The sequence below is a fragment of the Manis pentadactyla genome, chromosome 1 (genome assembly GCF_030020395.1).
Source record: "Manis pentadactyla isolate mManPen7 chromosome 1, mManPen7.hap1, whole genome shotgun sequence".
Classification (NCBI taxonomy): Eukaryota; Metazoa; Chordata; class Mammalia; order Pholidota; family Manidae; genus Manis; species Manis pentadactyla.
In genome coordinates, this window is record NC_080019.1 from 25204486 (window position 1) to 25216334 (window position 11849).

The 11849-nt window shown below is 48.3% G+C and overlaps 1 protein-coding gene across 2 annotated transcripts in view; it reads right to left on the reverse strand.

Moving 5' to 3' along the window:
• RNF175 (ring finger protein 175) overlaps positions 1-9635 on the reverse strand; it is a 45549-nt gene extending 35914 nt beyond the window's left edge. For both annotated transcript variants that reach the window (XM_036887936.2, XM_036887935.2), the window contains exon 1: positions 9525-9635. In XM_036887936.2, coding sequence (XP_036743831.2) covers positions 9525-9548 — 24 coding nt within the window. In that variant the 5' untranslated portion in view covers positions 9549-9635. The remainder of the gene's footprint in view (positions 1-9524) is intronic.
• Between the last annotated feature and the right edge of the window lie 2214 nt (positions 9636-11849).

Genomic DNA, 11849 nt, shown 5'->3' on the forward strand with positions numbered 1-11849 from the left:
CTTTAGGTGGCCTTGGGTACATCACTAACCTGTTTTTCTCCATTTCCTTATTAGAAACTGGAGATTGATGTAATAGCTGCTTTTGTCAACTTCACTGGAATACGGTGAGGATAAATAAGATAGTTTAAGAGAGTTTTGTAGGAAGGTACTGTGAATCACAAGCTGAGCTGAGAAGAAAAAATACTTTTGTCTTCTACTAGTAATATAGCCCTGGGCATAAATGTGTAATTATCCACTAGATTCCAAGTTATTTTTTAATGAAGTGTGATAAATTATTGTACTGAAGACCAGGAGAGCACAGGGAGTGAAAATTGTAGCTGAAAAGATTTCTGCTAAATACAAGAACTTCCATAATTTATTATCTGACATTGATATTGATAGTGATCTTGAAACAGCACTCATTTCCTAGCTAAAAAGCAAACCACACTCATGATGATGATGATGATGGTGAGAATAAAGATGATACTTTTAGAGACATCTCTTATCTAGTAACAATTCCCTAGAGTACAATATTTTTTTGTAGGTAGGGTCTACTTCTTAACAATTTTTTTTCCTGAAGTGTTATTATGCAAGCCCATTCAGGATCTTAAGAGGATTTATTTTGGAAAGCAAAATGACAGCAAAATTCATCTGAAAAGAACTCAAGAATGGACTAACAGTTACCAAAGGGAAAGGGACTAGGGAGGATGGGTGGGGAGGGAGGGAGAAGGGCCGGGGAAAAAGAAAGGGGGCCTTACGATTAGTATGTATAATTAGCATGTGGTGGGGGCATGGGGAGGGCTGTGCAACACAGTGAAGACAGTGATTCTACAGCATCTTACTACGCTGATAGACAGTGACTGTAATGGGGTGTGTATGGGGGACTTGGTGAAGGGGGAGCCTAGTAAACATAATGTTCTTCATGTAATTGTAGATTAATGATAACATTAAAAAAATTCACCTGAAAAGATAAATATAAAAGGAGAGCCAGGAAAATTCAGAAGAGTGAAGACTGGATGCTTGGCCTACCAGACACTGAAATCCACAATAAAACCACAGATATTAATTGAAAGCATTGCTGGCCCAGGAATAAAATATGAATGAATAGAACACAGAGTCCAGGAACAGACCCAAGTACATATGATAAATGAGTCACTTGAAATCAGTGAGAAAAAAATGGATTGTTCAAGAAATGGTGCTGAGACAACTGGCTAGGCATTTGGAAGAAATATAAAGCTGGATCCATACCCCACTTCAAAATAAATTTCAGACGGATCAAGCATTTAAATGTAAAAAAGAAAATCTTAAAAGTGTTAGAAGAAAATATGACTAAACATTTTAATAATCATGTGGTGGAGAAGGCATTTCTAAGCATGATGTGGCACCCAGAAATTATAAAGTGAAAGAACCTAACAGATTATTGTTTTTTCCAGGCAGAATGAAAGCTGGAACTTCATTTGGGGTGGGACTGGTCAGCAATGAGGAGCTAGGGGGCACAGTCTGGGCCCAAAGGGCCGATGGAAAACTTGTGGTACTTCTGGGGGACTTAGTTGACCAGAAACCAGGTTGGGGTCACATGGAGCGCCTCAGGGGTCCCATGAGAGGGCTGGGTTGAATCCTTAGAGCCCTGGGATCCCCCAGCACCCTCCTCCTGCTCCTAGGGGGCAGTGAGGGGCCAGCTGGTCCGAGAGGTGGGCCGCCCTGGCAGAGACCGCGGCGGGAAAGCTGCTGCGCTTGTCCGTTTGCTCCAGCCCTGGATGAGTCCAGCCTCCGCACCTCACCCACAGCTGGTCACTCCAACCTCAGAGCCCCCCAGGAGGCGATGGGCCACAACCACTTTATTTCTGTGAGCAGAGGACCCAGGGACCCAGGGTGCCTGTGGACTGGGGCACACAGGGTGAGGGGGGGGTGGCTCATTAACTTCCCTGCTCCTGGCTACCCCCCATTCCAAGGCTGAGGGCGAGAAGGGGCATCCCTGGGGCTGGGGAGAACAAGGCCCCCCTGGGAGGGGGTTCCTTTGGGAGGACGAGGACTAGGGCGCTCACCTGTGCTGAGCTCCTTCCTGCGGTTGGCTGGGAGTGTCCACCCTTGGTTCCTGAGGACCAGGGGTTCGCTGAGGCAGGGCCGCAGGGCCCCTCCCACTGGTCCCCGTTACTGACCCCGCCCCACCCAGAGCACGGTTTGGAACGCAGGGGGCCCCGGGGCACCTCGGGGATACAGACTGCAGGACACGCTGCAGCCCGGGCTGGGGACAAGCCGCGCCTCAGCCCTCTCGAGCACTGCCTGGGAATCAGCCTTCCTTCCTGCAAGGGGAGGCCGGGGCAGAGAAGGGGTAGCAGCCCCCAGTTGGCCTCCACACGGCTGCGGCGTCGGGCCCTGGGCACCTGGAGGCGGCGGCCAGGTGGGCCTCGCGGTTTTGCAGCCCCAGCTTCTGGCCTGGGGGCACTGTAGCTCCATGGAAGACCGAGAAATCAGATACATTATAATCACCTTTATTTGAAGGACTAATTAAATGGGGGAAAATACAACATAAGTGAGAAACAAGAAGTAAACAACATAAATAGAAAAAGAGCTTTTACAGTTTAATCCAAAAGAGACAAACATTCCCAAATGGCAGAGTACATGAACAAGAAATTCACAAGAGAGGACATACAAACGACTGATGTATGAAAAGATGTTCGAGCTCACTAGGAACAACTGTGTGAAGGCAGGCTGTGGTGTAAGACCCTCAGGAAGGCTGAGCGGTAGATGGGTCCTAGAAGAAGTGGTGCAGCCGGGGTTGAAAACTCCAAAAAAATGAATTTCTCCTGTGTGGAAAACTAATCCATGCACATCCAAACTGCCACCCCTCCAGTCCCAGCGGATCCTTGCTCAGGTTTGCAGGTGGGGAGAGTCTGGCTTCTTACAGCCTCTGGGACAAGCAGGCTGCATGTCGATAGGGCTGTCAGAGCAGCGTGGTTTATGATCTTTAGACATTTGCATGTGGACTTCTATTTGTATCCTTGCCCTGGGCCTAGTAGAGGCAGCCATGCTTCATTGGCTTGGAATGCTGGCAGCCAGACACAGCCCTTATACACAGAAGACCAGAGGATTTCTCTGTGGGGAAACCAGGCCAGGAGAAAAGACCTTCAGGTATGGACGATTATCATTCTCCCTGTGAAAAGGCCCAGCTAGGTCAGCCGCTGGCAAGCCTGCCCGTCACCAAGTTCTGCCCACTCACAAAAGCTTCCAAACCATGTTCTAGTGTCTCCTCTTAAATACAAGCAGACAGCCTGTGGGGAAGTTGGGGTTCCTATGGTCAGGATCCTCACTGAACTTAAACCACCTGATGATGTAACTGGCCTGTTGCTAGGCTACTGCTTCCACACCTTTAGGCAAAAGCTACTGTGCTATATAGAGAGCTCGGCCCAGTGCTCTGGGTGGAGGCAGAGATGCCAGTGCTCAACCTACCACTGGAGAACAAGACGGGTAATAAACCCTTTCACCCCAAAGAACATTTGCTGTCAATTTCTTTGGTCACATTGAATCCACAGTGAACTTGCCCAGGGGCTGAAACCCATTGGCAAGACACAGCCAAAGATCACTAGACACTTGAGACAGGAGAGGGCTCTGCACTGATGTCAGCGACACCATGTTTTAAAAAATAGAAACAAAAGATCTTAGAAATGAAAAATATGAGAACAGAAATAATCTAATGGAAAGAATGAAGATAAACTGAGAAAATCCCTCAGAAAGAAAAAAAAAAAAAACCAAAAAGGTGGAAAACAGGAGAGAAAATATAAGAAAATTAAAGAATCTGGCCAGGAAGTCTCATACAAAAATTAGGAGTTCTAGAACCAGAGAATAGAGATTCTTGATGGCAGGAAATTATACAATTTCCTCCCAAGAAAACTCCCAAGGACTGAAAGACACCTGTATTCAAATGAAAGAACTTGCCAGGTGCCCAGCACCAAGGATGCAAACAGACTCACATCAAGGCACATGAACATGAAATTTGAAAATTGTGGTTCGAAAGGAAAAGTCTTCCAGAGAGAAAACACAGGTTATGTGCAAAGGACCAAGACTCAGAATAGCACCAGACTTCTGAACACCAGCTCTGCAAGTTACAAGACAGCAGGACAAAGATCCAAACTTCCATGGGAAAATTATTTCTATAGACAAACTACCAACCAAGTTTGGAGGCAGAATAAAGGTTTACAGACATGCAAAATTTCAAAAACATTTACCTCCCATGTGTCCTATCTCAGGAGGCTCCTAGAGGATGTGCTCCACTAACACAACAGAGTAGGTCAAGAAAGAGAACAGGAGAACCCAGGAAAGAGGAATGTAACACGGACAGTCCCTTCCAGGTGAATGGATTTCCCGGGAGGATGGGGAGGGGTGTCCAGGATGGCTGTCTGGGCGGTGGACTGAGGGAGCAGCCAGCCCAGACTGGACCAGGACAGGTGGTCTCACTAAATGCATCTCCAAGAAAAAGGTGAAGCTGAGAGATGGGCTGATGGGTTCCAACGGACTGAGAAGAAATGTACAAGTCCAGCAGGGGGTTTGGGGCTGAATAGAGGACAAAGGAAACCAAAACATGAAACTCAAGAGCAGGCACAACAGGGCATAGTGCATATGGAGTGACTGGGCTGAGAGGTGAACAGCACCCACACAGATACACCAATGCAAGCAGTGACTACAGACTCAGCCAACACCTGTGACATAACTAGATTGATGGGACAGAGCATGGGGAATTAGTGGGGTAGGAAGGGATGCACAGGGTGTAAGAGTTTTGTTCTCATCTTCCATACTAGGGAATCAAGAAATAATGCCAGTGATGAGAAATCAGTTGTGTTACTTAAAATATGGAGCATACACTAGAAAAAATGACTGAAAGAACTGAAAGTCATTACCATTGGGGAATAGAAATCAGGAATGAAGAAGAGTGTTGGGGAGGAATTGCTATTTTTCTGGTTTACTTCTAAATCATAGATGTACATAATTTAAATAAAATTAACATCGAAAAGAAAAAATTTCCACAACAATGAGGTCTATTTTTCACTTAAAAGAATGACAAGAGGAAAATGTTTAGCAGCCAGTGCCCATGAGGAAAATGGCCTCCTCATGCATTTCAGGGGTGGGTATAAAATAAGACAGTTTCTCTGGGGAGAAATCTGGCAAGGCATGTCAAAATTTCAAGTGTTTGTCTATTCTGGTGTAGAATATTCTAGAAACTTGAATATTCTAGGAATATTCTCTCAGGAAATGAGACAACTCTACAAGGAAGTATGACACAGGTGTTCAAATAGTTTTATTTATAATATTGAGAAATAGGCCAATAATCTACATGTCAACCTGTAGGGGGATCAGTTAATGAGTTATATATTGATACAAAAGAAATCTATGTGGATCTTTAAAATGGTGGCACACGTCTATATTTATTGAGGTAGACATACTTCCATGACATATTGTTAAAAGAAAAAGCATGCTCCAAACACAGTTGTGTATAATATGAGCCTGTTAAGTTAAATGTAGTTACATAGAATAAATAATAAAAAGACATCCCGAAAAGAGGTATCTGGAATGGTTACCAAAATGTTAACAGGAATGACCTATGGTTAGTGATGTATCTGGGATATTTACTTCTTTTGCACACCTGTCTGTATTGAATATACCCCACGTGAACATACGTCACTTAAAAGACATTACGAAGCCATTGTTACTCTGCCTTCTCCTTTCTCCTTCTGTTCTGTCAGTAGCCAAGTTCTTTTTTTCCTGTCCCTGTATCACTGTTCCTATTTATGTCTTGTCTCCTTTTAGCTGGCCAAATCTCACTTCTGAGCTCCAGATCTTTCTGAATTCCTTCTACATATCTCCACTTCGATGTCCCTCAGACTCATGAACTTAACTTGCTCCAAACTGTACATATTATTAACTTTCCCCAAATTGCTCCCATATTTTTCTCAATAGCCCCACATCCTATCTATCCAACAGCTCAAAGCAGAAATCTAGGGCACCATTCTTGACTCTAATCCTCTACCTCCAACCCACTACCTTCCCATTGACCTTACCACTAAATATTTTGCAAACCACTTCTTTCCACCTCTGTGGCCTCTTTGTCATCCACTTTTCATTCATTCAGCAAATATTTATTGACTACCTCCTGGGTGTTCATCTCCCTGCTTGAAACCCAAGTGGCTGCCCTCATCGCTAACATGTCTCATGTGGCCCTGCGCCCCTTTCCAGCCTCATTTCTCTCCACTGGCCCAGCACAGCCTTTGTCTCTGGAATGCTCTTCTTCTACCCACTCTTTCTCTACTCCCTCTGGTGTTACCAGACTTCCTCCAGGAAGCCCTTTGAGTTAGGTCCTGCCGGTAGGTCCACTGTCCCCTGAACACTGTTATCACACTGCATGATCACTGATAATTTGTCTGCTTGTTACCCTGCCTCTGAATGGCCCCCGTGTGGCATATTGCACACTTGATCAATATGTTTGAAAAATATCACCTTCCTGGTGCTGGCCCTCATCACTTCTCACCTCAGCTGTGGCCTCCGAACTGATGTCTCTCTTTCAACAAAATCCATCTGTTAGAAAAATCTCACCAGAATGAGTGTCAAACAGAATAGTAAATTCAAACTATTGATGTCCCTGGGACCTGTGAGCAGGAGGTAAGGATTTTAGATTTGGGATGCTGTGTTCAGTGACAGGGAATTCATGTCACAGGATGAGGACAAAACTCCCATGGAAGGAGGTGGGAGTGTAGGGCCTACCCCAAGGCAGAGTGCAATTTTGGGGCAGAAGTGGGTCCTCTTGGAGGCATCAGAGCCTGCAAAGCAGGCCTCAGACAAGCAAAAGAGAACTGCTATACCACGCTCTCAGTCTCTCGCACTCCAACATTGAGGAGCCTCACAAGTACAGGGGTGTGGCTGACTTAATGGACCCCAGGGGTTGTAGCTAGATGGGGAGGGTGGTATCTGCCTCAAGTGGTACTGGGGAGCTGGGCTGACTGGCCTCCTAGATCATGAGATTGTATACTCATTCACTAACTCATTTACTCATTCAACAAACATGTATTGAGGCCCTGCCATTTGCCAGATTGTTCTAGGTGCTGGAAGTACAGTGGCTTGCAAAACAGATAAAGTGCATGCTTTTGTGGAGCTTCTAAGGTGATGGAGGTTCTCAAACACACAAATAGACATGCTTCAGGATGCAACAAGGGTAATGTGGGAAAATAGGGTAAGGTTTAGAGTGAGAGGATGCTATAATATATAGGATAGTCAGGACATTTTTATGGGATGGACAGTAACTATATGCATTGTTTTCTATTATCCCAGCTCTTGTAAAGTCTGGTTTAAGGCAGCACTTCTCAAACTTTGATGTGCAGTAACTCAGGGTCTGACTTTAATTCAGTAGGTCTGGGATGATGATTGGGACCCTGCATTTCTAATTGGTACCCAGGTGATGCCTTGGCTCTTGATCCCTGGACACATAGCTCTGCTTTGGGGGATTAAGGGAAAAGCTGTGAGTCCCTCTCAGCATTAACAGAAAAGCCATGCCTCCTGAGGGCAGTGGGCGAGGCAGTGATGTCAGCCTTAAGAGATCAGATAGCAGCAGTGAAAGTGACTGTCCTGACTTCTGCCCCTCCCAGGTATGCAGAGTTCTTGTGGAGAAAATGGAAATTTCTGACCAGGAATCCCCTCCCCCTGGAACAACACTTCTTGGTCCACCTGGCCTTAATGGTGCCCATTGTGTATATATACCTGAGCATGTTTGCACATCTATGGGATGTTTACTCAGGACAGAACAGCTGGCCAGTCACAGGAGTACCTGCTCAGGGGAGGGGTGGAGAGGAAATATCCATTCTCTTTTCCTCAGTTCCTGGTACATAATTGGTTGGGCATCTGCCAGTCATCAGATACCTGCCCACAGAGTTCCTCTGGGTGCTAAGCACCGGAAGTAGGGGGCAGGAGAGCAGGGAGAGAGTGGTACAAGGGTGGGTGCAGAGATCTTGGCAAGCAGAGAAGGGAAACCTGGAAGGAGAACTAAGAGAGAGTGGCAGTGGTGTGTGAAGCCATGCAAGGAGAGGATTAAACCTGTGCTGGGTAGCAGGTGCTTCCAGCACTGCAGCCAGGAGAGACTGAAACCTACTGCCCTGAGAATAAATGTGGTCTGAAACCCTTTTAGCCACCCCAACTTCTTACCCTTGCCTTTTTTGGGTCTGATTAAATTCACAGCGAACTTGCCCTGGGTGGGGAATCCCCTCCCCCTGGAACAACACTTCTTGGTCCACAACTCCCTTTGGATGATCTGGGTTTGGAGCTAGGAAGGAAGACGTGGGGCTTCCTTATAGCTTCTGCGTTAGAGGATGAATCCCAGATGCATGGCATGGTACACAAGGCCTCCTGCAGCCTAGCTCTCCTTTATCTTCCACTTTAAGTCTTCATGAGTCCTGGATTTCTGCCAGAGTCATAATGAATCGCTGACCCCCCTTCCCCAACCCCCAGTCACCCCATCCTCAACTATTTTTTTCACCTCCAAGCAATTTGGTACTGCTGTTCCTACCACCTGGAATTCTCATTCCGCCTCATGACCACGTGGCCAGATTTTATCCATCCTCCAAGACCCAGCTCAAATGCCTCGCCCCCATCGGCCTTGCCCATCCACCTCCGCCACCCCCCCTCAGCCCCCCAACAATCCTCTGTTTCTCAGAAATCATATAAGGCTTCACTTGAGCCCATTTTTGAGACAGTGATCTCTTCCTACCCTCTATGAATTATTTTTGTCCTTGTTTTACTTTCCCTTCTAGGATCTGAGCTCCCAGAGGAAAGGTCCACTTCTAACTGCACGCCCACCCTTTCCCCCATGTGTAAGTACTGACCTGATCATGGCCTAAGAATTATCTTATGAATGGAAAATAGTCATTGGGTTTGAAATCACCACCAGCAGGAAGAAAGGGCTAGCTCAGTGGCTTTCAAAGGTGGAGCATTAGCACTGAGAAATAGGCTTGCAAACTGATCAGGCTTTATCCCAGGGGAGGCGGGGGTGGGGTGGGGGATGAATTGGAGGCCCTGGGGGCAGAGCCCGTGCACTAGGCCTCCCAGTGATTCTGAAGCAATCCTTTGAGCTCCAGATTGACCTTAGAGTCAAGACTGATGTATGCCCATCATCCCTCAGCTCTTCTCTCCCAACGCTCAAAGGCCTTCTTCACCTGGGCCCTGGGGGGCTTCTACCACGGAGCCAGGAGGAGGGCGGGCAGCCGGTGTGGGGCACAGGGAATGGCTAGGGATGAGCCCCGCAGGCTCCTGCAGGATGAGACAGGGTGTTGGAGGAGAGGGAGGCTGAGGCAGAGGGCGAGACTGCGAGGAGTTCGGCCGCCCTGGGGCGCGGCGGGCGGAGGCAGAGCAACCAGCGGCGTCCAGTAGATCACCGCCGCTCCCTCCCGGGCCGGTCGTCCCCGGGCGGGGCAGGGACCTGGAGGCCTGTCTGTGCGGCCTCCCGGCCCCGCGTCTGGCCTCGGGGCCCTGGCCCGGTGAACCCCCGGCCCGCGCCCTGAGCCCGGTACCTGCTCGTGCTGGGGGGCCGCCATCCCCGCGGCCACGCTTCCGCCGCGCAGCGCCGGCTGCCGAGGGTCTGCGCGAGTCCGAGCCTCCCGGGAACCGAGCCTGCGGCGGCCGCGCCCGCCCCTCCGCCCGCGCTCTGCCTTCCCCAGAGGAGGGGAGCGCATCATCTTTCCCCACCCTTACTTCTGGCGTCACCCGTTGGGTCGGTGGCCCCGCTGGCGTGGAGCAGAGGCAGCCAATGTCGCTAATAAAACACCCTGCGCCCTGCTCTGGGCGCTGGGCAGGACCCAGCGGGTTGTTTTCCGGTGACAGGGCTGGAGAAGGTCTCGGAGGTAGGTAGGAAGAGAAGCAGGGGTTACCGAAAGCGGGGCACGGACATGAGAGAGGGAGCCAGGAGGAGAGCCCCCTTTCTCCTCAGCCCTCTCCCTCAGAAGCGTTTATCCGAAGACAGGCATTCAGATGAAAAATGCAGGGAGACTGAACTGTCGCATTTTCCAGTCGTGTCCCTTTCCCTGGGCCCACCGACCTTTCTTCTGTCAGTTATCTGCACTTTTAGTAATGTGAGACAGCCCCCTGGTAAAGTCAGGCTTCGCTGCTGTAAAGATGACAAAGGAAAGAAACCCGACTATGGGGAGAGAGCGCAGACCCTCGTGGCCCCTTCGCTGCCGTGCCCCTTCCCCTGGGAAATAACCCACACCTGCCTTTGTGCCTTCCGTAAGTAGGGGGCACTCTCCTTCCCCTTAGCCTCAGGCTCGAGTTGGGGCTCACAGCTGGGAGTAAGCTGGCACCTCGGGGCACACCTCTAGGAAAACTTAGGACATTGGACGAAGAGGGAGCACAGCAGTAGGCAGACTGACTTAAAAATAGTGGCTTACTCCATTCCAGTTTGTGATGGCTTATATTTTTCTGCACGTACAATGCATTACCAGCAAAGCGTGGTCAACAGATGGACTCATCCCTGCCACTGTGGAACTTAGAGCCTAGCAGGGTGTAGAGACACATCCAGAACAACTTATGGTGGTAAATGCTTCCTGTGGCAATTCCTTTACCTGTGTTAACTCACTCCTCACAACATGCCCAGGAGGTAGGCCTCTCTTCATTTTACACATTAGAACACGGAAGCAGGGAAAGATGCACAAGGTTGTCCAAGTTTCTGAGCTAGCGCGTATGTCAGAGAAGCCTGAGTCCATGGTCTGGGCTGTTAAGCACTCAAGAAAGTGGCTACAAAGGTCAGCAGAGCCCAGATCAAGAAGGGCAGTGTAAATCATGTTAAACAGTTTGGACTGTAGCCTAAGGGGAATGTGGGAAGTTATTATCAAGTGGTAAGCAACAAAATGACATTACTGGACTTGCCTTTCGGCTTCAAGGGTGGGGAGTGGGGCTCTGTATGACTCAAGCCAGGGGACCCATCGGAAAGCTATTGCCATAGTTCCCGCTAAAGAGAGCAGGGGTCTCGGTGCCTGCTAGTATGGGCTGGGATGGCTGGAGATTGAGAGATGGGGCTGGAGCCGGGCAACTGAGGTGATAGAATCAAATAAGACTTCACTCACCCTCAAGGATAGTGCCCAGGCTTGTGGATTGAGCAGCTTGGCATTTGGGCAGATGGTGCTGCCCTCCCAGAATTGGAATATTGAAAGAGCACCAGATTCTTGGAGAGAAAGATAAGGAGTTAGTTTGGACATGTTGTCTTCTACCAAGCTCCTGGCCTGTCTTCATGAGGCAAAGGCCACTTTCCCTCTCCAGTCCAGGATGTCCTCAAATTCATCTGGAGTTTTCCAAGTCAGCCATCCCTCCCCCCCAGAAAAGATCAAGAAAGAAATGGAATTTCCCTGTTCCATAAAAGTCTGGCCCATTATCATTATATAGGTTCTGACTCCCTGATATGAGACTCTCTTCCCTGGTTGATTGACACCAGAAATGTCCACACATTTCACCTGGAGACACATGTAAACACAAAGGTAGTCATCTTTCTTCTGACTTTAGTTGAACAATCACAAGAGATTCAAACTCACAAAATCTATTTCGGCCCCTTACCCCAAGACCAGGTAGGGATGGATTTGCTCTGTTTTCCTCTTCCATCTGGTTCCTTTTGTGACCAAATTCCAGATGCACAGCCCCAATGTTTTCTTTCCCAGAAAGTTAACCACTGCTTTCTGGAGCAGTTTACCCAACCAAAATTAAATAATTTGCAACTTTGTTTCCCAAATCAAATGACTGGCAACTGAGTGTCATAAATCCTGGATAGATGAACTGTATTTCTGTCATTTAGCACTGATCTCTGCAGCGTATTAGCTGTGGTCCATGCATCCTCCTGTCATCTCTTGGTC